The sequence below is a fragment of the Artemia franciscana genome, chromosome 5 (assembly GCF_032884065.1).
Source record: "Artemia franciscana chromosome 5, ASM3288406v1, whole genome shotgun sequence".
Taxonomy (NCBI): domain Eukaryota; kingdom Metazoa; phylum Arthropoda; class Branchiopoda; order Anostraca; family Artemiidae; genus Artemia; species Artemia franciscana.
The window spans coordinates 5,114,023-5,141,877 of NC_088867.1; the positions used below are offsets into that span (position 1 = coordinate 5,114,023).

A 27,855-nucleotide genomic window follows, 5' to 3' on the forward strand; every position below is an offset into this window, starting at 1 on the left:
ACAGTGAATCAGAACCACAACTTGCTAGGTTGTCGTAGTAATGACAGAAAAGATCCGCTAGGAGAGTTATAACATTTCCAGCTATCACATTTCAACCCGCTAAATAAGACTCAATAAACAAGGATTCAAAAATTCCTTCCAAATTTCGACATAAATCTTACCGAATAGAATAAACTAGTCTATCAAAAACATATACAGCAAGAACTCTCTCTATTTTCAGTGTCTGATTCATTCGTTCCATCCGAAACCAGGCGAATCTAAAGGCGTATCGAATAAAAGTCACCAAGGAAAGTTTCACATAGACCAACCATATTCAGCAGAGATTTATTAAAAAATAACCGAAATTGATCAAAATACGAAAGAAGACCAAGTATGTTGAACTGCTGCAACACTGACAGACTATCAGAAGATTCTATACATCTTAACTCATAAACAAATTTACTTTCAATGCGAAAAAATCTTTTCTCTATTTCCCACAGACTCTTTTAAAATTGAATCCAAGTTAAAAGGATTAATCTCAAAAAGCTGGAGCCTAATTATCATTTTAAAACTTTAACAAGTCATCCAAATTTGGCCTGTCGCGCCATGTGGTCCAATACCACAACAGCAACTGGATAAAAAAAAATTAAAAACTGACCTCGGTTTTTGCCTTTTTTGTAAAGAATAAATGAAAAGAAAAAAAAGAACACAAGGGGCCAAAAGCAAGAAAGAAAAAATTACATCTGAAATAAACTATAAAACACCCAAAGAAAAATCGAATACAACACAAAGAAAACCACAGTTCAAACGCATCGTGGGCACTACGACGAAGTTAAACTAGCAAAAAGCATGTTGCATTTTATACTATTTCATAACACTGACAAGGATACTAAACGTGACTGACAAATTTTAACCAGATTGCCGTCAGCTTCATCACTATTTGGCGCATTGATAAATACACTAGACGAAAACGGACCAAAACATGATTCTTCGATACGTGACCACTCCTTGGTGTTAGCTGATTTTCTTACTTCTAACCACAAACTGATCCCTTTCAATACAACTTTTATCTCAACAACTTTAACAAACATATCGGTAGAAGAATGAATTTAGTATGTGCACGTCAGCAGCTCCTTTCTACGACGTTACCAGCATAGATGCGAAAAGGAGCGTACCAACGGACCTCATGGAAACGGCTTTCGAAGGTTTTCTACCAAGACGATAGGCAGATGATAACACGAAAAACATAGAATAATGCTACGTCTTTCAAGTCTGATTGTTGAACAATGTTCTAGTTCAGAAATTACCCACGGCATACATAATTGACAAGGAGCATACCAACAGACCTCATGGAAACGGCTGCTGAAGGTTCGCTACCAAGATAACAGGAATAACATAGAATAATGCTACGTCTTTCAAGTCCGAATGTTGAACAATGTTCTAGTTCAGAAATTACCAACGGCATACATAACTGACAAGGAGCATACCAACAGACCTCATGGAAACGGCTGCTGAAGGTTCGCTACCAAGATAACAGGAATAACATAAAATAATGCTACGTCTTTCAAGTCCGAATGTTGAACAATGTTCTAGTTCAGAAATTACCAACGGCATACATAACTGACAAGGAGCATACCAACAGACCTCATGGAAACGGCTGCTGAAGGTTCGCTACCAAGATAACAGGAATAACATAAAATAATGCTACGTCTTTCAAGTCTGAATGTTGAACAATGTTCTAATTCAGAAATTACCAACGGCATACATAACTGACAAGGAGCATACCAACAGACCTCATGGAAACGGCTGCTGAAGGTTCACTACCAAGATAACAGGAATAACATAGAATAATGCTACGTCTTTCAAGTCTGAATGTTGAACAATGTTCTAGTTCAAAAATTACCAACGGCATACATAATTGACAAGGAGCATACCAATGGACATCATGGAGCAATATTTTTTTTTTTTAGTTCGAAGACAATTCAGCCTGAACACACATTCATATTTATAACTTCAGCCATCAGGGCTTGGTTTTCATGCTTTAACGAAAGGTTTTCACTTTGTACGAAATTAGCACCCTCTTCTGTGTTGATAATCTTACTTAATAGTTCGCCAATCATCGAGTTAAAGTGCACTTATTAGTGCCATAATAATCCTTTCATAAGCCTCCTTATTTCACGATCTTAGAAGTATGTACCAAGGTACTGGTATTGTAATACCAAGGTACCAAGGTACTGGTATTGTAATACCAAAGTACCAAGGTACCGGTATTGTAATACCAAGGTACCAAGGTACTGGTATTGTAATACCAAGGTACCAAGGTACTGGTATTGTAATACCAAGGTACTGGTATTGTACCAAGACTATAAATCAAGGGCTGTAGGAATGCCAATATTCATTTATCTTTCAGCCCTATACAAATAGTACAAATAAATCCTTTTTGGAATTAAATTCTATTTGTAATGCGTATACAATACCAATTTTATATATTATCAAGCGAATTGGCTTTCTGTACAGAAAAAGCCATTTCGCTTCTTTTTTTTTGGTTATAGGATCAGAGCAAAGCATTTTGAAGATTATTGTAAGAAAAACTAAGAGGAGGTTTGTATTTTTTTATTGAAACCAGTCCGTTCTTGCTCTAGAGAATGATTTTCGCCACCACGTGCAAATTAAAACATGCCTCTAGCTCCCCTTGAAAGTCTATCTTTTAAAACGGGACTTTTAAGCTTATGTGAAAGGAATCTCAACCAGACCAAACGCCATCTATTATTTTATTTTTATAGATGACAGGATGAAATTCCTTAGAGCAATGTTTAATACTGTTAGAGACTAATCGAACTATTAACCAGCACTAATCAGCCCACCATTGATTAGTGATTAGGGCGTAAAACGCAAATTTAGATCTAGATGAAGAGGGCAGGAAGGGTCGAGTGCCCCAGCGGAACACCAAGAAGGTGGCAAAACCATCTAAAGAGTAAAATTATAAGAAAAACCTTATCTGAAAAGAACTTCAAACGTCTGAGATTATCTAAAATACCAAAGGCTTTTGTCAAGAATAACTGCCTACTTATTTAGTAGATATTGGCCTTTCTCTCCTGTTTTGCTTTGACTTAGTAGATATTGGCCTTTCTCTCCTGTTTTGCGTTGACAGAGTGATGCAATAGCTGGTGGCAAGACTTTAATGGTGCTACCAAACTATTTAGTTAACCTAGGTAGGTTCCCTTGTTGATAATTTTAAGTTTTTCAGGGGGTATTAATTCACGAAAATGTAGGCAGGAAAAAGTTTTACGGTTTTTATGGTTTTTTTTTGTTTTTTTGATGACAGAAAAAAGTAATTTTCAAAATGAAGGGGTGGGGTGTTATTTTCACTAAACATAATACCGAAAAGATGCTTTTTTTTCTCAGAATATAACTCCCAATTGGTGACCCAGTGAGTTTGCCCATGTTCATCATTAATTCACCTCATTTTGGGGATTTCCAGCACATGGAATATATTCCAGCATACTTACATAATGACACTTTTGTGAAAATACATAATGACACTAGTGAAAGACTCAATGTTAGTGAAAGAGGCGAATAAAAATTGTCTAACAGCTAACAACCCGTTTTCATTGACAGATTATGGTAAAAAAGATCCTTTATAGTTTAAGCATTAACATGAATTAGTGAAACATTACAAATACTATTGAAGTAGAACTATTTATTAATAATTTAAGAACTATTTATTCTTCTTTATCTTAAATTTGAAGCAATTCATGTTTACTGGTGTAATCTTTTCTGATTGTCTTGTAAGGAAAGGAGGGATGATAAGGAGGAAAATAATAAAGAAAAGAATATCAAGTACAAGAGAGGCAATAAGATTCTACATCAGTTAAGACTAGGTGGGATCTGTTCCCTGTAATTTGTGTACCATAAGGCGTCTTAAGGATAATTAGGTGTTTTAAGAAGCTTTTCTTCAGACGCCTTATTATTCTTACTGTAATATTTATGGCTAGGCTCAACCTGACTCTTAAATCTGTGCATTGAAACTAAGATCATAAGTTTTAAGGTTATCTGGTGAATTGGTAAAACTTGCAACATAAACTGCAACGCTAGTTGAAATAGTATATAGTACATTTGACACAAAAAACACACAGGGCCATGGCCACAAAATAAGAAAGCAACATACAAATACAATTAAAAGATTCAATTAAAACTTTTGATCAGACAATTAAAGCAAGGAAAACCTTTCAAAAACACTAATACAAACAAACAAACAAAGTCATCATATAACAGCCAAACAATGGGTTATATCATACAAATGAACTACGCAAGATTCTTAGTACTAATAAAGCACCCATTTCCCAATAATTTTTCCAGCCAAGGATCATCCCCCTCGTCGACTCCAAAAGTCTACCTTCTAAAATCCCTTAACCCTTCACACTTCTCCCGAAAATCCAACAAATCTTCCTCTCACTCTCCACACATCAAGTAACTGTAAGGGCAAAAATATAAGCATGTGCATGATAAAATAAAATATATTGGGCAGACATAAGCCTGTACCTGTTCTAATGGTGCCCCTGAAGGTTTACGTGCAAACTAAATTTTCTTGAAGATCAGATATAAAAAAAAATCAGATTATTTCACCAAATTGGGTCTTTGGAACCTGTGTTTGTACTTTTGGGATCTAAATTGGGTCAAGTAGTTGGCAAATTTCGTGATTAACCATTGTTTAATTTGGTTATGAACAGTGGCATCAATTTGCGAGAATATAGGAGAGATATAAGCATAAACTTTGTTTTGATATTTTAAATGAAAAAACAAAAAATATATTTTTTTCAAAATCTTTGACAGGAACTCCTTTAATCTTTTCTGCTAAATGAAGATCAAGAACAAATACATTTTTTCAAATACGGGGAGCGGTCGCAAGCCCCCTTCTTCTAATTGGAATGACTGTCCTGGGGGAAGTGGCCCATTGGAAGTTTTTTTTTCTGTGATCATCCTTATTTAGAGGAAACACAGATATTTTGTAAGAGAAATAAATGTTTCATTTTTCAAGCCTTACACTTTTGTTTCTTCAGGGGGGAGGAGGTGAGGTAGTATATTAGCAAGCATTTACTCCCTGTTTTCTTTCATCTTTATTGTTGACTAATGTTTTCCCAGCAAAAAGATTTCTAAAAGTAGGCCATTCTACTGGTACCCATCAAATGTGCTATCATGTTATCCATATTACATTATCGATTTTCCGAGCACCAAAATTAGCAACCAGCCACCATGATTTTAGATGCTTTCAATCTTCTTGGGTACCAGAATTAGTTAGGTATTGTCCCAGCCTTAGATCGATCCACACCCCATTCGGTTACCAAAACACTAACAAACAAGTCTCAGTATCCTTATTTATTCTGGAAAAGAACGTTGAACTTGTAAAAACAAAGAAAGAAAATGCATTTCTGATTAATTTCTGATTATATTGTTGTGTTTCATATTATAATTGTAATATGTAAGCATTTATTTCATAAATGTTATGGTTCAAATTCTATTGAAAAAACTATAGACCTATAGAGAAAACCTAGATGAACCTCTGATAAGATGGACACACTAACCCCCTCTCTTTCCTGCTCTTGTTATCTCACCCCAGTCTGGTCTGGAATGTCTGTTTTTCCTTGAAAATCCTTTGAAAGATCCTTCCTTGAAAGATACCCTTGAAACCTATTGAGAATTTGTGGTTTGATTGTTAAGATAATAGAATTGTGTTGGCAGCCTTCAATCAAAGATAGATTAAAAATGAAACTGACTGATTTAGATTGCTTTCTAAAACGATGACATGTTGCATAACAGAAAATATGAAGAGCTGTCAAACTGATCAAATGATATTCTTTTGAGGTGCAAATTGGGCATTTTCCTAGCAGATATACTAGAGCGTTTTTAGGGACAACCTTTTCCTAAATTTTTTAAACGAAATTTTTGCTCCATTTGATCAAAAAATCAAAATTTACACTTTCAAATGATATAAGTTTCTCTAAAACTAAATATTCAGTACAAAACAAGAGAAGTTACAAGGTTTTTCTAAGATTTCAGGGAAAGTAGATGTCACCTTTTAGTTTTCTGCTGTTTATTCGGATTACTCATCCAAGCTTTACAAGTTGTCAAGACTGCCCAACCAATTCTAAAGTTTGGCAATAGAAACTAAAAAAGTTTATAATCAAACAGTCTGTGGTAACAAACTGTAGTAAGGAGCGAACCGGCTCAAGAGTAACCAAACTCTAAAAAGTGGAATTTTGATACCAATAGCTACATCAAAAGAATCGCATTTTAATGCTGATTTTATATATATACGTTTTAAGTTTAATGGGTAAGTTTAGTCTTACCCATCAAAAGTTACGAGCCTGAGAAAATTTGCGTTATTTTAGAAAATAGGGAGAAACACCCCCTAAAAGTCATACGATCTTAACAAAAATCACACCATCGCATTCAGCGTATCAGAGAACCCTGCTGTAGAAGTTTCAAGCTCCTATCTACAAAAATGTGGAATTTTGTATTTTTTGCCAGAAGGCAGATCATGGATGCCTGTTTATTTGTTGTTTTTTTTTTTTTTTTTTTCCAGGGGTGATCGTATCGACCCAGTTGTCCTAGAATGTTGCGAGAGGGATCATTCTAACGGAAATGAAAAGTTCTAGTGCCCTTTTTGAGTGACCAAAAAAATTGGAGGGCACCTAGGCCCCCTCCCACGCTAATTATTTTCCCAAAGTCAACGGATCAAAATTCTGAGACAGCCATTTTATTCATCGTAGTCTAAAAACCTTATAACTATGTCTTTGGGGACGACTTACTCCCCCACAGTCCTCGTGGGAGGGGCTACAAGTAACAAATTTTGACCAGTGGTTACATATAGTAATGGTTATTGGGAAGTGTACAGGCGTTTTCAGGAGGATTTTTTGGTTGGGGGATGGGTTGAGAAGAGGGGGATATGCTGGGGGAACTTTCCACCGAGGAATTTGACATGGTGGAAGAAAATTTCCGTGTAGGGAGCGCAGGATTTACTAGCATTATTTAAAAAAAAATGAAAAAATAAATATAAAAAAGTTTTTTTTTCAGCTGGAAGTAAGGAGCAGCATTAAAACTTGAAACGAACAGAAATTATTACCCTTATGAGGGGCTCACCTCGTCCTAATACCTCGCTCTTTACGCTAAAAGTATTTTTAGTAATTTCAACTATTTATTCTACGGCTTTTATGATTCAGGGGTCATTCTTAATGAAATGGGACGAAATTTAAGCTTTAGTGTAAAGAGCGAGGTACTGACGAAGGGGCGAACCCCCTCGTATATGTAATAAAAACATGAGCATACAAAAGTCCTTTACGTAAGCTAATTTATAAGTTACGTACATCTTTTACTAATAAAAAGATTCGTAAAAAATGAAAAGTTCTAGTTGCCTTTTTAATAAACCAAAAAATCGGAGGGCAACTAGGCTTCCTCCCCTGCTGTTTTTTCTCAAAATCATTTGATCAAAATTATGAGAAAGCCATTTAGCCAAAAAAAAATATACAAATTTCGTTTTAATTATTCCTCTGCAGAGAGCCAAAATCAAAACATGCATTGATTCAAAAACGTTCAAAAATTAAATAAAAAAATATGTTTTTTTAACTGAAAGTAAGGAGCGACATTAAAACTTAAAATGAACAGAAGTTACTCCGTATATGAAATGAGTTTTCCCCTCCGCAATCCCTCGCTCTTTACGCTAAAGTTTGACCCTTTGCCACAATTCTAATTTTTAAAAAAATTAAAAATTTTAGCGTAAAGAGCGAGGGATTGCGGAGGAGAAAACTCATTTCATATACGGAGTAATTTCTGTTCGTTTTAAGTTTTAATGTCGCTCAATACTTTTAGTTAAAAAAACTTGTTTTTTTTTATTTAATAAACAAGATAAGCTGGTTCTTTATGGTATCTATGATGTCTCTAGGTCTGATGTCTCTCGGTCTTTAGGCCTGTTGGTCAAGACCAGTCTGTCTGAAGATCTTTCTGTCTGTCTAAAGGTTTGTTTAGCCTTCTTAAATATTGCTTTATAATTTAAATATTACTACAAACTCATTGACACATTAACCCCTCCTACTTCCTCCTCTTGGGATCTCATTCTAAGCTGGTTGGTGTCTGTCTTTTCCTTTGCTTCCTTGATGACTGTGCAACAGTTTTACTTGTATTACTACTTATTTTTTTTATTTCTACTTTTACTTTTTTCTATATGAATTACTCACGTGAAAGAAAAATTGGACCACTTTAATTAGACTTATTAAACATGAATTTAAAATATGTTTAAATATTTTGCTTTTTTAAGAAGGTAATATTGCAATATTGTTTCAATGAGAAGGCAAATTAAATAACTTTTCAATGACTACTCAAAGAGCTTTTATGTCACTGATTTAACAAAAAACAAGCTTAATCAGGTGAAAGTAAAGAGCAATGTAAAAAAAAAGTAAAGAAAAATCAGGTGAAAGTAAATAACAATGTTGAAACTTGAAACAAACAAAAACTTAATGCCTTGTAGCTTATGCAACAAATATCTATAAAACCAGAGGAAAAATTGAGATCTGACGTTTCCCTATTTTTTCAGGACTGCATTTTGTAAAGAACTTTACTGAAAACGAAGATACATTAATAAGAAACAAGAATGCTTTATGTTTATACAATCGCTATATAATATTTTAAAGGGCTTCCAAACAAAATCACAATATGGTATGCACTAGGTCACTGCTGCTGGTGCAACCATGATGAGTGACTGTAAACACCCATCAATAGTTTCCAACAATGGTCTAATCTTAATATTTCCTAGCTTTCTCTACTCTTAAAATGGCACCAAAAGAAAAACGTTTTTGGTTGCCACAAGCCATTTGAATTAAGTGCTATCATGGCATATTTGTATACACAAATTTTAGCTTAAGATTGGCCAAATAACACTCCTTCTATGATCTTCCAATACCCTACTATTAACTTAAATTACCTTAAATCGCATTTACAGTGAGATAAGGTGGACCAGTAATCCTATTACTGGTTCTTTTTTATTTTCAGTGAGGTTATAGTTGTGTTTTGTCCAATAAAAACAGGGGAACATCATTAATTGGTTTCCCTACTAGATTTATAGCAATTGGTTCCACATGAAGTATTACTTTTGTTTGGTTCAAGTCAATTTGCTCTTTATTTCCAGCAGAAACTTTTATTTTTAATCAATAATGTAAAGGTCCTTGAATGGTTACAATAGATGTCATTGCTTGTTTAGCAATATTCCCTTTTCATTAAAAACAAAGGTATATCAACATATTTATTTTTAATTCATGTTTGATAAGACATGCAAACAGTTTTTTTTTTGTTTAAGTATATAACCTAATAAAGAAAATACTAAAATTTTCCTAGCCTACTCCAATCTGAGATCAGCACCAAAAAGGAAAAAATTCATATTGAACTTCAGTTATACTTGGGAACGAAAATATATTTTATTGTTTCTTTTTTTTACTTTCCAGCAGATTTGGAGATAAAATTGTTTGTCAAAGTTGTTTTTTGTTTGCTGGCAAATCTTGTAGGCCTAATTGATTTTTGCCCTTTACAATTACAAAAGCATTTATATATCTTCATTTCAAGACAGTCCCCCCCTCTGCTCCAAGCACCCATTAGCCACATCATTGGCTGTAACCATGTAATCTACACAGTAGATTCAATCTTCAACCTAAATTTTAGCCAAAACGGAGCTTAAATTGTATTTGTACGTTCAAAAGTATTTAAAAAAATCCCTTTGTGGACAATTCTCCTCCCCCTTCAGAAAGATTTCCCCAACAATTCTTCTTGGAAAAATTTTTCCCATATGTAAATTAATTGTTGCATTTTAGATTCAAAAGTATCTGAAAAAAAAAATAGGTTAGGATTATTTACTTACCCATTGGGTGTTGTAATAAAATTAATATCCAGAAAATGTAGAAAGAAGAAACTGTCAAGTATTATGTTCAAGGATTTCTAATTTTGTTCAGCACAAAATAGTATTTGAAAGATTAAGAGGGTATTGGAGAGGGGATGTTATGCATAAACCCATCATAAGAGTGTTCTTAACAACTTCTTAAGAGTTTCTTGGCAATAAGATGAACAGAATAATAATGCATAAAGGATGCACAAAGATACATTGAATTTTTATACATTTATTTATTTATTTATTATTACCAATAGTGGTAAGCATCAATGGTTGTTGCTGTTAATGACATGCGCATAAAATTCTTATATGGTAATGCTATTTATAATATAGTTAGACTGAGTGTCCCAAACAAAAAAAAATGGCAAATTTACTAAGTATTCCAACGTTTGACAGGTTTTGACTGTAAAAATATAGAAAAATGAATGAATTTTCAGAAATTTGACACTTTAGGAAGCCAAAGAGGCTGAAGAATCTATGCTAGTTTTTTCCAAGAAGAATATTTTTCAGCTCATCAAGTATCATCAAATTAAAGAGTGATTTATTTTGCAAAAAAAAATTTGCTATTTTATCATGAAGCATTGCTTTCAAGATATTACTTATTTTTGACACTTAAGCAAGCTCATGTTATGAAATGAAAAAAAATTTTCAGTATTATAGCCTTCAATTTCAACTAAAATGCCGAAATGTGTACTTCCAAACTTTCAACACATTGTTTGACTTGATAATCCACCCGATTTTTAATTGCCAATGTTTTCAGCGCAGTCATTAACAGAACACTGTACTTCAACTTGCCACCCATTGAGCATTGACTGTCTATTAGTAGAGAGAGTAAACAACAGGGCAACAAAGAGGATTGTTCATCAAAACCACTTGGAATACATAGATTTTCTGTAGGTCAATGAAAACTTGAGCATATCCAGATAATTTCTATTCACTGAGTTTTCCAACTTAAAACATCCCAGCCTACCCCTCCCAAAAAAAAACTGGATATAATTCTAGGTTATATCAAAGAATTTTTCGATTTTTTTTTTTTGGGGGGGGGGAGTATATAATATTTTTTATTTTTGTCTTGTCAGTAATTGGTTCACAACAATGACTAACTTGATAACTAGGGTAAATTGTTTTTTTTTTTTTACCTTAGAAAGTAGTTGAGCAAAAAAGCCCCCCCCCCCAATAAATATTGGTAGCCCCACACAGGATTGTATGCAGGGTTTTTTTATGGGGGAGAGGGAGTAACACAAGGATTTTTTGGGGGGGCTGCACAAAACTGTGAAAAACTCATTAAAAATTATTTATATTCATTATTGTAACATTTATACAAGTTGGAAAAACATTTTGGGGTGGGTTCAAACCCCCTATACCCCCCTCCAGATACAGCCTTGGCCCCACACGCACTCTAAACAAAATCCTGGACAAGGCAATGGTTTTGCATCTAAGAAACTTTGGATATGCCCCACAAGCTTAGGCACCTCTCGGCTCTTGTCTGTATTTATCTACAGGGCAGTTGAGCTTTTATCCATATTCCCTCTCTATTAAAAAAAAATTAAAAAATTGCATCAAAGGCACCTTTTAACTGGAAGAATTATGCTTTTCCTAAATTTTGGTTAAAGTCTACTGATCTTAGACTATAATTAAAAAGGTTCTAGATTTTGATTCATGTTTTTAGATTGTATTGTTTAACCAAAATTCATTCATACGGACATTGACAAAATTTAATAAGTAGCGCAGTAAAAAATAAATTTGCAATAAATGTTTCAAAGCAGTTCCAAACTTATATTTCCTTTTAATACCATTGAAGAAAAAGTTCAATCTACAGAGTAAATGGATTTACAGAATTGAAATTCAAATTATGTACAAAAGGATACAGTAATGGTTTTAGGTCTCATAAACTGAGGAGATAAGGCAGAAAAAATTACAATTGCAACAATTTTTTAGTAAATTGAAGTACCTTAACAGGAGTAGAGAAATATAATAAAAGAAATCTAATGTCAGAAAAACTGGGAGAACAGCTGTTTCACTGTCCAGGCCTATAACTGTTACTGCAATGAAGTCAAACTGGCTGGCCATGACTAAAATACAGGCAAATAGAGGTATAGGTACTCTAAATATTGACTTGATTTATGACATTCCTCTTAAAAGTGAGCCAAAAGCTAATAAGAGTAACAAGGTTTTACAGTAAATATAAGTATAAGACCAAGGAGAATTACAGAAACAAAAGCTAACAAAAGGATTATTTTGCAATGAAATTATTAATTTTATAGTATATTCATTTTCTTTAATTATCTAAGTACTCTGGTGTTCTCATTAAAGTAACTCTAACTAACTTCTGTGATGCTTGATCACAGTAGTATCACTTGTATATATAGATATTGTTTTTTTTCTTAGTTTTGGATAAAATTAAATTTAGTGTTGAAGATGCCTATAAAGCAAAATATATGTGTTGTTTCTGTTTGTCTTTTCCTTCAACTTGCCATATTCCCATTTGTTCTCTTTATCTTGAAATTCTTTTTCTCTTTTTTTTTATAAAAGAATTTCAGCAAAATTAAAGTATTTCACAATAACTTTAAAACATGAACTGAAATTGAAAGAAACAAAAACAACAAAAGTCTGATTATTGGTAACTTGCTGTATGATACAAAGTAAGTTTCTCATTACCATTGATTTCTTTTGTTTTTTAATATTGCTTAAAGCAGTATCTAGGACCACTAGGGGGGCAAACTTCTTTCAGAGCACTTATATGTCCTTTCAATGACGAGGAAATAGAGTTAGTTGCTTCTAAAACTTCCTCAGAACATCATTTAGGTTCTGAAACTATTCCTGTAAGTCCTATTCATATAAATCAACAAAGTTACTTTCAAAGAAAGCAAAAAGATCTTCATCAAGAATTTTATTATTGGTCTCTTTACTACACATTCAGGTAAAATTCTAGATTAGGGCCTGGGTACAGTTTTAGTGGTTTATTCCCTCAGAAGCAAACACTAAAAAATTCAGAAAACTATGTTAGAGATTATTAAATGCCTACTTACATTATTCCTAAATGTATTCCATTTTACTTTACCTCCCCCCCCCTCTCTAATATGCACATATATAGCCCAAATTATACATTTATTTATACACTAAGGGGAGGGGGTTTAAAGTAAAGTGGTGCATTTCTAAAGTGACACAAAATGTAGCCTAGCCTAGGACTATCATAGAAATTTAAAAATTAGTTTTCAGAATATTACAGCATTCCTTCTAATGTATGAACTACTAAACTAGATACTGATCACCTAAGCCCTAGAAAAAGAAGAGGCATATATAGTAGATTGATAACACATTATCAGAGTGCAATTTAGGATAAACATGCAGTTTTAAACAGTTTTTTTTTTATGCTATGCTATTTCATAACTCAATAATTGCTTCTGGGTGAAATTACATTTTGAGCCCTTGTTCAAAAATCTATTTCTGAGAAAATTGGATAATGAGAAAAATTGCTGTTTGTGGCTGATTTAGGAATGGTAACTATTATTTTCATCAGTTATAGCCTAACAGTAAAATGTTATCAGGTATACAAGAACAATTTTGAAGAAATATTCAAAAAGAGCCAGAAAGCCCTAAAAATTGATGTGAGTTTTGATGTGATATCATTTTTGAGGATTTTTGAAAAAATCTCTCTCTGAATATAATCTAGTGAATAATCTGGAAATTAATTATTTTGTGAATGAATTGGAAAGTTATTTATTTTGTGTTGCTAGCTTCAATTATATTATAACTACTGATGATAGTTGCTGTGTATCTGATCAAAATATCTGGAATTTCATACCTGTTTTTTCTACTGTCTAAATAAATGGACTGGTCTCCATTTGAAAATTTATTTGTTCTTCATGAAAATTTGTTTTCAAAATAACCTTTAAATATAAAAGCTATAGAAAATTAGTATTTCATCAGCTACAGATGAGATTTTACTCACCAGAGAAAGTTTTTTTAATGAAAGCCATTTTTAAAATAGAGGTTAGCCTACTATGGACCATTTTACATTTTGGGGCCCCATTAAGGGTTCAAAATAGCCTATACTTCACCAGAATCAATTATTCAATTATGAAAGAGCATAAAACATGCATCAAGTGATGTATTCACTTTCATTCAAGTTAAATTATGTTGAAAACTGCATATTTTATGCTTAATTTAGGCCTTGGATACATTCCTGAAAGTTTCATTCATATAACTCAGCCTATTTCAAGATAGGAAGAAGTCCTTAACTTGAATTCCACTATATATTTTGAAACTACTACAGGAAAAATAATTTTGGTGTGAAATCAGCCTAGTTTCATGTTTAATCAACTTGCCTTTCAAATATTTTGTTTACTAAGAAATTTTCTGCCTGAATAAAATTTAGCCGGTTTTCAAAGTTTTAAAATAGATGGCAATCTTCATAAGAGCCTGATTGTACTCCAAAGGTAGAATTTCTACCTACGAACGAAGTTTCTAGAAACGAGAGTTTCTACCGTAGAAACTCTCGTCCGAAAATTTAATACGAAAAGAGATTTTGTTAAGCCAACAAGTATCAATCTTTACTGAAATTGCTTTTGTAGAAAATTGTTTCAGTTTAAATTAGAAATTGCTTCAGTTTAAATTGATTGTGGTTTGCTGTTGACAGTTGATTGTGGATAAAATAACTAAAATAGATGAGACGGAAAAGTTAATTCAAGGAAAATGAATTCCAAAAGGCCTTTAGTGGAATGCACGTCCAAGTGTTGTAAGCCAATCAAACTTGTAGGTGAAACCAAAGCCAAACCATTTCTTCCAGCTGCAGAGATGACATTATTAGAACTAAAAAAAAATCGAGAGTCTGTACTTGACATTGAACAGCTGTATGTATTTCCAAAGGTTATCAAAAATATTGGAAACCAATCACCAAGAGGTTTCACGGCAGAATATAAAGTTTATAATGAACTCAAAAAGTCAAATATCCCTAAGTATATGTTTTACAGTCTGGACTATGGAAAAAATAAAGAGTTAGGAGATTTTGTACTTGTATCTAAGTCGTCAGTAATTATCTTAGATGTGAAAGCACTTGAATTGGTTGACAATCCAGCTGAACAAGATTACAAAAATTTTGAAAAATTTCTGAGAAAATATAAAGAGCAAGAAAATTATATTATTCAGATTGTCAAAGATTTTTTGACCCAACATAACTGCAAGGATTATGATCCTGATTTGATCTTGTACTATTATGTGCTTCCAAATACAAAGAGAAGCCAAATACCCCAGGATGCAGATTGGATGCCTGATAATATTTTATTCCAAGAGGAGTATTTCCAAACAATTGACAAATTGTGTTCGAAGGAGTTAGATGAAAACAAGGAATATACCCTAAGGGTACTCTTAGCATGGTTAGTACTATCAAACTTTTTCTTTATTGTTGCTAAAACTGGTGAAGTAACTTCTTTATACAACATAATTAGCTTTGGCCTGGTTGGAACATGAATTGTAGCTATATTTTATTTATGTATTTAGTTGGTATTTTGGCTTTGTTAGGTTATGTATTTAATATATGTTATGCTTTACCACCACCACCCCTAATTTGTAAATATATAGACCAAGTTTGTTTCTAAACTATTATATTCTCATCGTATTTTGTTTGATTTCATTAGTGTTAATTAGGCTTTGCTTCCCGAGTGTTTATTATATGACCAATACGTACAGTATTAACTATTGATTTTTTAATGTAATGGGTCGGATGATAAGTTAATAAATGTGTGTATATTGTATTGGAAGACTATTTTTCCAAATTTCTATCTAAAAACAATGATTACTTTATTTAAATTTAATTTTTATTACATCTCGGACAAGTTGTTTCAAACCCAAATCACTACTAGTGAGTGTGATTCTTTCAAAAGGTTTTACATGGATAGGGTTTTCAAAAATCAGAGGCAAGGCATCAGAAAAGCCATCCTAATTTTCACAAAAATCATGCAGCCAACCCTACACATTTACCCCATTTTATTTAGCTTTGATTATGGCTACACTGTTTGGAGGTTCGGTATTTATGTATTTTACCAAATACACTCAAGAAGTTTGCTTTCTTTGATGTGCGATAACGGGTTTTATCTTAGTTTGCAATGTGCTGGTACAGGTGACAAAATGGATTGGAAGTATGCCTTCTGTCCCCTGTTCAAGCACAGCTTGTGGTAACAAACTGTAGTAAGGAGCGACCCGGCTCAAAACTCTAAAAACCGAATTTTGATAACCATATATACATAAAAAGAAATGCATTTTTATGCTGATTTTAAATATATAAGTTTCACAAGTTTAAGTCTTACCCATCAAAAGCTCAGACACTAAGAAAATTTGCCATATCTTCGAAAAAAGGAGGAAACACCCCCTAAAAGTCATAGAATCTTAATTGGAATTACACCATCACATTCAGCATATCAGAAAACCTAACTGTAGAGGTTTCAAGCCCTTGTCTGCAAAAATGTGGAATTTCGCCCTTTTTGCTAGAAGAAAGATTGCCGATGTGTGTTTTTTTTTTCCCCAAAAGACGGTGATTCAATTCATTCTGGCTACAAGGCATATAAAATTTAAAGTTCTAGTTGCCTTTTTAAGTAACCAAAAAATTGGAGGGCAACTAGGCCTCTTCTCCCGCTCCTTTTTTCTCAAAGTCATTCGATCAAAACTATGAGAAAGCCATTTAGCCAAAAAAATAAATATGTAAATTTCGTTTTAATTATTCATCTGCCGAGAGCCAAAATCAAAACATGCATTAATTCAAAAACGTTCAGAAATTAAATAAAAAAACAAGTTTTTTTAACTGAAAGTAAGGAGCGACATTAAAACTTAAAACGAACAGAAGTTACTCCGTATATGAAATGAGTTTTCCCCTCCGCAATCCCTCGCTCTTTACGCTAAAGTTTTCTATGGTTTTAAAAAGTAGAGTTAAGAGAAAGAGTCAAGAGTCTATACCGCATTATTCTAATGATTGCCCTTGAGCTTTGTTGATGGTGATTGCAATTGCTAATCGAATTGGGAATTGCAATCTTTTAAATTGAAAAGGCAGATCCGTTGGAATCATGGGAATGCAAGGAATAAGAACAGCCTCACCCTCAAAAGGCCCTGTCAAGTTTGTTGCCTCTATTACGTTTTCCATTGTTTTTTGTTTTTTTACGGCAAGTCGCGTGCCATTGCAAAGCTTTGGTGGGTTAATATTTTGTAAAAGTATTATTGGTACGCCTGTTTTTAGTTGTAGCACGTGTGGTGGAAACCCTGGGAGATCCAGGGAATTTAAAGATTGAGATGGATAATTAACCACTTCATTTGGTTCCAGAACTTGTCGACTGACATGTAAATTACTTCCTGGTCTCAAATCTTGGTCAAAATAATATTGTTTATTTCGTGGACGTCTGTATTCTTGGCTACCAAAATCGCTCGTTCACTGAGATATTTGTGATTTTTATAATTGGTTAGAATATTCAGAAATATCTTTTCAACCAATTCATTTTTGGACGTCACTAAATTACAGAATTCAGCGGGCAGTTGTATACATCCTGAAATTGAGTCTACTGGGAGCTTTCCGTTTCCAATAGCCAGCAATTCATCCGAAAATATTTCACCAGAGTCATCGTTTCGCAATCGGACACGCATATTTATAGTTAATTTTAATGTCTCTACGTGTGCCCATAAATTAGAATTTTTCAGGCAAGCATTCATTTCGTCCGCACGGGTTGATCTAGGTATTATAGGTAATGTTTGCTTGAAATCTCTCGCAAGCAATTTTAATGTTCTGCCAAAGGATTTCGAATTTCCTCGCAAATCTCGCAATTATTGCCTCGAGCAAATTGCTCCAGAGCCTCGAGCAATTTTTTGTGTGCCATTGTGCACTCGTCCCAAATAATAAGTTTGCATTGCTGCAATACTTTACCCATCCCAGATGATATGAAAATATTGCACGTGGGAGTTTCTGTAGATTGCAAATTCAGAGGCAATTTCAAAGCTGAATGAGCAGTTCTTCGACCAGGCAGCAACGTTGCAGCTATTCCGGACGACGCAATTGTTAACGTTTTGATAACAAGCATGCACAGAGTGTGTTTTGATTTTTCTCAGTACTTTTCTCTCACATTCCACGAAGTTTTTGCCTTCTTACTCTTAGCCTTAGCAGTAGTAAGACTCGTAAATGTTGTAGCAGCAGTAGCAGTATTCGTATTAGTAATAGAAGCAACAGTAGTTGCTAGATTAGTCTATTGGATCAATGTGTGTCTTGTGTATCTTTGTGTAAACGGCAATATTTGCCGTAAGAAAATGGAAAAATGTCCTTTTTTCAAGATTAATGTGTTTTTTTTTTCAAGTTTTGATTTCGTGCTTTGACTTGGCTTATTGCTGGATTCCTCCCCAATAAGCTTCAGCATCTGCCTCGAAACCGCAGTGGTTCCTCCTCCAGTGATTTATTTTTCTTTATAATATCAGTATCTCGTTTTCAGGTTCTATGGTTTGGCACATCACTGCAATATACTCATCCCTGAACTAAATGTGGAGACATATTTAAACAAAGAACATCAAAAGAAGAAAATGAAAATGAACAAAGAAGTTGCAGGAATTTTCCTAACCTCCACACAGAAAGTTATCGTGGAATGCAACTATACCTCATTGTATATCACGGGTATGGCAGGCACTGGAAAGACCTATTGTTTAATTTCTAAAATGATCACCATGTTTTTGGAACTGTTGGAGAGGGAACAGAGAAGTCCTGGAACAGAATCCCATAAGATAAAAGAGATAATTATCGTTTTTCACCTGAGTGAGAAGACAGTGCGGTTTATTAAAGACATATTTTTGCGAGCTGTAAAAACACAAAGACCAAACATAAACGAAACAGAAGAAATTCCAAAACTAATTAAATTCATTGCTGGCAAAGATATTATGGATATTGATACACAAGAATTATTTTTGGTTGACAAATACGATTCAGAAACAAGATTTAAGCTATTTTGCGATGATGTCAATTTTGACTTTTCGGTTAATACCAATTTCCAGATGTCTGTCGACCTCAGTTCTGAATATTTTAATGTTAAATCGTTTTTTCGTTTTTTTTGTCTCGACCGTCCTGAAATGATAAGGATATATGAGAAATCCAATTTCCGCTGGTTCACCTCATATCAAAAACCAGAAACTGAAGATGTTAATCAAGATACACCAAAAGATTATATGCGCTATGTAGAACTTAAGGATGGTCTTAGGTATACATGTAATACCTACACCCTTTTAAGACAACTCTTGGGATCAGATCATATGAAAATCGAATTGATCTCGAGAATTGATTTCAATCCAGGAACTCGGGTTATTGGAGAAAAGCCTGAGTTTATTTGTGTCAAAGACTCCGAAGCTATGCAACTTAAAGTGAAAGAACTAATACAGCAATTTGAAACAGAAGGATTTAAGAGAGATGAAATAGCTGTAATTAAAACTGGACAGTGGAAGGATGTGATAAAGCACGTACTGTGTCTGGATATGAATGGGTAAGCAAATATAGCCTAATTACTTGAAGTTTTTATTTTCTACAATAAAAAATGGGAAGTGCACAGGATAGTGGCGGCTAGGGTTCAAAGCCGGCTTAAGGCGCTTCGATGTAGATTTGAGAAGATATATCGGTCTTCGTCCTGCTCTCTTACCCAGGACCATTGCACTTTCTGATATGAAAACAATTCAATTATTTATAGAATCTGATAACTGGAACTTGGAATGTTACGACGTTAAAAATAACTATCGTATCAACATTTGATTGACAAATTCAGACTAGTGGAGGGAGTTTGCCAATAAATATAATATATTCTTTGAATGGGGGGGGGGGATGTTCTCAAGAATTTCAGTATCACTTTCGCCTGAATTGCGACGCTCATTAGTCTTTACAGTCGTTGCACTTTGTATATTTTCACTAATGTCGTTAGATATTGGTTGTAGTAATATGTTTATATTAGATTCATTAGTATTAATTGTGATATTCACTTTTTTTTTCGCTAGTTTCAACTTCCCACTTCAAAGTAAGACTGATGAAGATAATGGGATAATAGATATTTTGTTTTGGTTATTAACCGGTGTTCAATCTCAGAGGATACAAGATATGGGTTCAATATGTTGTTTCATAATCTGAATAATGTGAAACTTGGGGAGTGGGGGCTGTTCTACATATCATATTAGTCATCATAGAATGGCCGAAGGGGAGGATACGTTTGCATTAGGCACCAGGGTTAGACTTTGTCCTGTATATTCTGGACGACTATCTAAGATGAGATTCTGGGAGATGACGGGAAAATTCTATGCGGATGGTAGTGTTTTTTTTTCAATAGAACATTCAAACTCCTAAAATCTGAGACAAGGCTACTTCAAGTGTATTGGCTCCCTCCGCCCACGTATTGTCTGGTCAGTAAAGCCCCCTAATACTTTCCACTCTGGCCTCAACTTGAATTTTTTCATTTTCTGATCCATTAAACTCGAGAAAAAAATAATTAAAAATATGAAAAAAATCTTGAAATACGAAAAAATAATCGGTTGAAACCCTCAAAACATAGAAGGGTTACTTCCCCTCGACAAACTCCCAAAATTCTCAGACAAGCCAACTGCAAGCGTATCGGCCCCCTCTGCTAACATAAATCTTGGCCGGTAGGGTCCCCTAGCGCTTTGCCCCTCTGCTCGCAAACTTGAATTTTTTCATGTGCTGCACCCATTTAACCTGAGAAAATAATCAAAGTATGGAACAATCTTAAAATGCAGGAGTTAAAAAACATAGCTAAAAAACATCAAAAACAAGAAGAACAACAAGGACTTTTTTAAGACAGTGGGAAACAAATCAGAATGAATATTTCGGCCCTATGTCCAAGGGCCGTCCTCAGCAATACCAATAAGAAAAAAGAACTTACAAGAGGATAAAATTAAAATGAACAGTTTTTTAAAACAGTCCCAGTATCCTTACCTCAGCGAAGTTCAAACAGGACTGATAAATATATGTTACGAGGCAATTCATTGAAATGAAAGAAAATTATTTTTTCGCTGCTGATCTTATAGGTCTATTTGTGACAGGTTCTGTGTTAATATCTATTGGTTTTTTATAACATTTCTTAAGGTCATTTTTAATTAAATTCGTGTATAGAGCATTCAGTGAATATTCTCCTAAATCCCTATTTAAGGAAATATTATTATTAATCTTAAGTCTGTTTTCAATTGCTTCTCGAACTACTCGCTTTATACCTAGATCATTGCTAATAATGGCGGACTCTTCAAAAAGTATTTTGTGGCTAGGATTTTCGAAAACATGGCTGCTTAAAGCAGAATCAAAAGAAACAGAAGTAACATTAGAATTCAGAGCTTTGGCGATATCACCTTTATGTTGTTGTAGGCGTTTCTCGAAATTCTTCGAGAAATGCGTTTCGAAAAAAAACAATTTTTTAATCTGAAGCAAATTAACCTTAAAGGTCTAACTTAATAATTTATTTATTTATTTATTTGAGAACCCGTCATACAAAAGCAAGAGGACAGAGCATTGGAAGAAAACAAAATAATAAAACAATAAAAACAACAATTAAACACTTCGCAAAATACTAGACAAGCAAATGTACGAAAGAAACCAGAATAAAAAAAGACTTATATGCGAACGAGTATGATTTACATAATATATGTGCGAAAAAAATATTTAAAAAACGACGAAATACTGTATATGCTGCAGAATAATAACATATAAACAATCTTACATGAATTATTGTATTATTAGTATTATAAAATATTGAAAAACGCGTCACAATTAAACACACAACAAAACGGAGCATGGGAAAAAGAAAAACTCAACACATTACTGCTTAAGAATGTGGGACCAATTATTTAAATTTCCATCTATTTTTCTATTTTCGCTATCCGTCTGGCAACGGCAACCTCTGAGTCGACAACCTTGGATTTTCCAAGAGAGAGTGAATTTCTATACCACGGAGGCAGATGAAGCAGATACTTGGCAAAGCGAAAGAACATGGATCCAATTTTACTCTTACCAGTTTAAGTTAGGGTGCGGTGTTTACAGAAGGGTGCGGTGTAGAGAATGTGGAGAAGGGCAACAGCATTATCTAGACTTGCTAGAAGAGCTTGGTTGAATTGAAGTTTACAAGATACAATGGAAGCGTAAGCTGCTGAGATTCTACGTCTGATTTGTTCAAGAAGTTTTTGGGTGTGTCGGATAGAAGAAGCAATGGGCAGACCTAGATACATAAGGTGATCTATAGGTTGAACTGAGCTAGATCCAAGTGTGATAGAAGAGGTGGAGAAATCTGTTTTCTAGTTAACCAGGACAATAGCAGATTTGGAGGAGTTGAAATCAAGCCCAACTATCTGATATTCCACTTCAAGGATTCCAAAATTTTCGGTGATACGTTGAAGAGTTTGACTAAGGTTTAGGATGTCATCAGCATAGCATATCAAGGAAAGGTTCACAGAGGACAAAATCAGTAAAGGTGGGCACAGATCTTGTGCTTCCAGTATATAGTTATTAAAAAGGTTGGGAGTGATGACAGCTCCTTGACGGGCCCCTTTCTTAACTGAGATAAGTTGTCTACATATAATTGGGCATGTCTTTATCTGGAGGTAGTTTTAGGTGGATACGCAGTGTTGAATGTAAATCCCGAAGAGAATGAATAATGAACAGATTCAATCCACGTTTACCAGCTTTTAGAAGAATCGCTGCATGGACAAGAGAGCCGAATGCACGTCTGACATAATATCCCCCCCAAAAGAAGACTTTCTCCAGACAACTTTGCATCAATCAGGACATTTTCAATAGCGGTTAAAGGGTCGACACACCCGGTACCTCGCTTAAATCTGAATTGGTGTGAAGAGGTATAGCAGACTTTTTCAAGTTCCCTAATAAATAGTAGCTCAAAGAACTTGCAAAGGGATGTAGCTACAGCAACAGGGCGAATGATGTACTGTGGACTTCATATTTCCCTTTTTTATATATAGGAATCAGATCTCTGATGCAAAAAGAAGGAGGAACCATAGCCTGAGTAAAAATCACCTGCATAAGCAGAGACAGATGGGATGTAAAAATTTTTCCCCCGTATTTCAAATTAATTGCACTAACTTGGTCGACACCAGATGAACCAGATGAACGTTTCCATTTTAATTTTTGGATGGCATCTTCGACAGAACAGGCACTGACCGTAAAATCTTGATCGGGCTTAGCATCATTAATAGTATGTGGAGATGCCTGAGAATCAGACAAATTAAAGAGAGTCAGACAAATTAAAATTAAAGTCTCCGGCTGTAAATAAATTTTGCTACAGAATAAATGAACTAACGGGTAACCCCACTAATGAAACAGTTTTGCTTTTTGCTGATGATACAACAGTAACTACCTCAGCTAAGACAGCGCAGCTGCCTGAGAAGTCAATGAGGGAATCAGTTGATAAAATAGTAACATGGATGATGGTAAACAAACTACGGATAAATATAAGCAAGTCTAATTTTGTCATTTTCTCACGATCGCAAGATTTTTACCCATAGATGAGTTATAAAACGAACTGATTCTTTTAAATATTAAATAAAATAAGCTAGTTTTTTTAACTGAAAGTAAGGAGCGACATTAAAATTTAAAACGAACAGAAATTACTCCGTATATGAAATGGGTTGCCCCCTCCGCAATCCCTCGCTCTTTACGCTAAAGTTTTTAATTGTTTTAAAAAGTAGAATTGTGGCAAAGAGTCAAACTTTACCGTAAAGAGCGAGGGATTCCGGAGGGGGCAACCCATTTCATATACGGAGTAATTTCTGTTCGTTTTAAATTTTAATGTCACTCCTTACTTTCAGTTAAAAAAAAATAGTTTTTTTTTTTTAATTTCTGAACGTTTTTGAATTAATGCATGTTTGATTTTGGCTCTCTGCACATAAATTATTAAAATGAAATTTGCATATTAATTCTTTTTTTGGCTAAATGGCTTTCTCTTAGTTTTGATCAGACGATTTTAAGAAATAAGGGGTGGGAAAGGAGTCCTTTTGCCCTCCAATTTTTCGGTTACTTAAAAAGGCAACTGCAACTTTTAATTTTTAACGAACGTTTTCATGGCACTTGGTATTAACCAAGTGACATATAGCAATCGCCAATTCTGTCGGTCTGTCTGTCGGTCCCGGTTTTGCTACTTTTGGCATTTCCAGGTAAGCTAGGACGATGAAATTTGGCAGGCTTATCAGGGACCGGACCAGATTAAATTAGAAATAGTCATTTCCCCGATTTGACCATCTGGGGGGGGGGGGAGTGGGGGACGATTAATTCGGAAAAAATAGAACAATGAAGTATTTTTAACTTATGAGCGGGTGATTGAATCTTAATGAAATCTGATGATCTGATGACACTGGGGGGAGTTGGAGAGGGGAAACCTAAAATCTTGGAAAACAATTAGAGTGGAGGGATCGGGATGAACCTTGATCGGAAAAATAAGCACAAGTCCCAGATACATGATTGACATAATCGGAACGGACCCGCTCTCTTTGGGGTAGTTGGGGGGGGGGGGGGGTAGTTCTGAAAAATTAGAAAAAATGAGGTATTTCTAACTTACGAATGGGTGATCGGATCTCAATGAAATTTGATATTTAGAAGGATACCGTGACTTAGAGCTCTTATTTTAAATCCCGACCAGATCTGGTGACGGGGGGGGGGGGGTTAGGAGGGGGAAACCTAAAACTTGGAAAACACTTGGAGTGGAGGGATCGGGATGAAACATGGTGGGAAAAACAAAACACAAGTCCTAGATAGATGATTGACATAAACGGAATGGATCCGCTCTCTTTGGGGTAGTTGGGGGTGGTGGGGTTATTTCTGAAAAATTAGAAAAAATGAGGTATTTTTAACTTACGAACGGGTGATCGGATCTCAATGAAATTTGATATTTAGAAGAATATCGTGGCTCAGAGCTCTTATTTAAAACCCGACCGGATCGGGTGACATTGGGGGGGGGGGAGTTGGGAGGGGGAAACCTAAAACTTGGAAAACACTTAGAGTGGAGGGATCGGGATGAAACTTGGTGGGAAAAATAAACACGAATCCTAGATACATGATTGACATAACCAGAACGGATCCGCTCTCTTTGGGGTAGTTGGGGGAGGGGTTAATTCTGAAAAATTAGGAAAAATGAGGTATTTTTAACTTACGAACGGGTGATCGGATCTCAATGAAATTTGATGTTTAGAAGGATATCGTGTCTCAAAGTTCTCATTTTAAATCCTAACCGGATCTGGTGACATTGGGGGAAGTGGGGTGGGGAAACCTAAAATGATGGAAAACGATTAGATTGGAGGGATCGGGATGAAACTTGGTTGGAAAAATAAGCAGAAGTCTTACATACGTGATTTACATAATTGGAACGGATCTGCTCTATTGGGGGGGGGGGGGTGATTCTGAAAAATAAGAAAAAATGACGTATTTTTAACTTATGAAGGAGTGATCGGATCTTCGTGAAACTTCATATTTAGAAGGACCTCGTAACTCAGATCTCTTATTTAAATCTCAACCGGATCAAGCGTAATTGCGGGGGGGGGCAGTTGGGGGACCGAAAATCTTAGAAAATACTTAAAGCGGTAAGATCAGGATGAAACTGGATGGGAAGAATAGAAACCTGTCTAAGATACGTGACTGACATAACTGGACCGGATCTGCTCTCTTTGGTGGAATTGGGGGGGGGGGGGGTAATTTTGAAAATTGAGGTATTTGTAACTTCCGAAAGGGTGACCAGATCTTAATGAAATTTGATATTTAGAAGGATCTTGTGCTTTAAAGTTCTAATATCAAATTCCGACCAGATCCTGTGACATTCGGGGGAGTTGGAGGGGGAAACCGGAATTCTTGGAAAACATGAAAATTGGGGTATTTTTATCTTACGAATAGATGAACGGATCGTAATGAAATTTGATTTTTAGAAGGAATTCATGTCTCAGAGCTCTTATTTCAAATCCCGATCAGATCTTTTGACATTGGGGGGAGTTGGAGGGGGAAATCTTGGAAAAACACTTGGAGTGGAGGAATCGGGATGAAGCTTGGTGGATAGAATAAACAAATGTCCTTGATACGTGATTGACAGAATCGTACTGGATTTGCTCTCTTTGGGGGAGTTGGGGGAGGGGTTCAGTGATTTGGCGAGTTTGGTGCTTTTGGACGTGCTAGGACGATGAAAATTGGTAGGTGTGTCAGGGAGCTGCACAATTTGACTTGATAAAGTCGTTTTCCCAGATTCGACCATCTGGGGGGCTAAAGGGAGAGTAAAAATTAGGAAAAATTGGGTATTTATAACATACGAGTGGGTGATCGGATCTTAATGAATTTTGATATTTAGAAGAACATCGTGACTCAGAGCTCTTATTTTAAATCTTGACCGGCATTAAGCCTCTTATTTTCCTTTTTAAATCAATCTATTGATTCATAGAATTTTGTTAGAGCTCAGACCATATAATCTCTTGGCTCTTAGCTCTTCTCGCCTCGTCACAAATGCCATATGAGCCTTCAGCTCTTGTTATTAGTAAAAAATATACTTAACTTAAGAATTAAGTTACGTAACAAACTTTTATATTCTTATATTTTTATTATGTACATGAGGGGGTTTGTCCCCTCGTTAATACCGCGCTCTTTAGACTAAATCTTAAGTTTTGTCCCAATTCTTTAAGAATAACCCCTGAATCAGAAAGGCCGTAGAATAAATAGTTTAAATTACTAATAATACTTTAGCATAAAGAGCGAGGTATCTATCTTCTCATAAATTCCTGGCTCTTTATGCTATTTTTAGAACCCTCATATGCGTAATAATCTCTGTTCGTTTTAAATTTTAATGCTATTCCTTACTTTCAATTGAAAAAACTTTTTCATGTTTATTTTTTCATTGTTTTTTTATAGTAATGCTAGAAAATCCCGCGCCCTTTTCATTGAATTTCTCTTCCCCCATGACATATTCCTCCAAGGAGAGATCCTCCCACATAGCCCCCTCCCTCAACCCCACCCCCAAATCAAAAAAATCCAACTGAAAACGTCTGTATGCTTCCCAATAACCATTACTGTATGTAAACACTGGTCTAAGTTTGTAACTTGCAGCCCCTCCCCCAGGGACTGTGGGGGAATAAGTCACCCCCAAAGACATAGTTATTATGGTTTTCGACTATTTGGAACATAATGGCTATCTCAAAATTTTGATTTGTTGACTTTGGTAAAAAAATGAGCATGGGAGGGGGATCTAGGTGCCCTCAAATTTTTTTGGTCACTTGAAAAGGGCACTAGAACATTTCATTTTCGTTAGAATGAGCCGTCTTGCGACATTCTAGGACCACTTGGTCGATACGATGACCCCTGAAAAAAAAAAAAAAAAAAAAAAAACACGCACCCGTGATCGGTCTTCTTGCTAAAAATACGAAATTCCACATTTTTGTAGATAGGAGCTTGGAATTTGTACTAGAGGGTTTTCTGATACGCTGAATGTGATGGTGTGATTTTAAGATTCTATGACTTTTAGGGGGTGTTTCCCTCTATTTTCCAAAATGAGGCAAATTTTCTCAGGCTCATAACTTTTGATGACAAAGACTAAATTTGATGAAACTTAAAATCAGTATGAAAATCCGATTCTTTTGATGTATCTTTTAGTATCAAAATTCCGTTTTTCAGAGTTTCGTTTACTATTGAGCCGGGTCGCTCCTTACTACAGTTCGTTACCACGAACTGTTTGACTCGGGATTGTAATTGATGAAACCTTATATTTTAAGCAGCATGTAACTTTAACTAGTAAAATTCTGGCAAGAAATTTAGGTATAATGAAGAAACTCCAACATCTTTTTTCTTAAATCTGTTCTCTACCATCTTTATCCACCCGTATATACTTTATTGTTCAAGTATTTGGCTCTCCACTTTTCCATCTATCCTTAACCCAATAAGAGTTCTACAAAATCACGCAGTTAGGCTTTTAGCA

General features: G+C 34.8%; 2 protein-coding genes across 3 annotated transcripts in view; one reads left to right on the top strand and one right to left on the bottom strand.

The window, feature by feature from the left end:
• The window catches only part of LOC136026915 (uncharacterized), a 182,479-nt gene that overhangs the window by 70,907 nt on the left and 83,717 nt on the right, over positions 1–27,855 (top strand). The window lies entirely within an intron of this gene.
• The window catches only part of LOC136026914 (uncharacterized), a 59,264-nt gene continuing 43,533 nt past the window's right edge, over positions 12,125–27,855 (bottom strand). For both annotated transcript variants that reach the window (XR_010617440.1, XM_065703744.1), the window contains exon 3: positions 12,125–14,719. Coding sequence is in view for 1 of the 2 variants with exons in the window: in XM_065703744.1 (XP_065559816.1) it covers positions 14,566–14,719 (154 nt within the window). In the remaining variant the exon portion in view is untranslated. The remainder of the gene's footprint in view (positions 14,720–27,855) is intronic.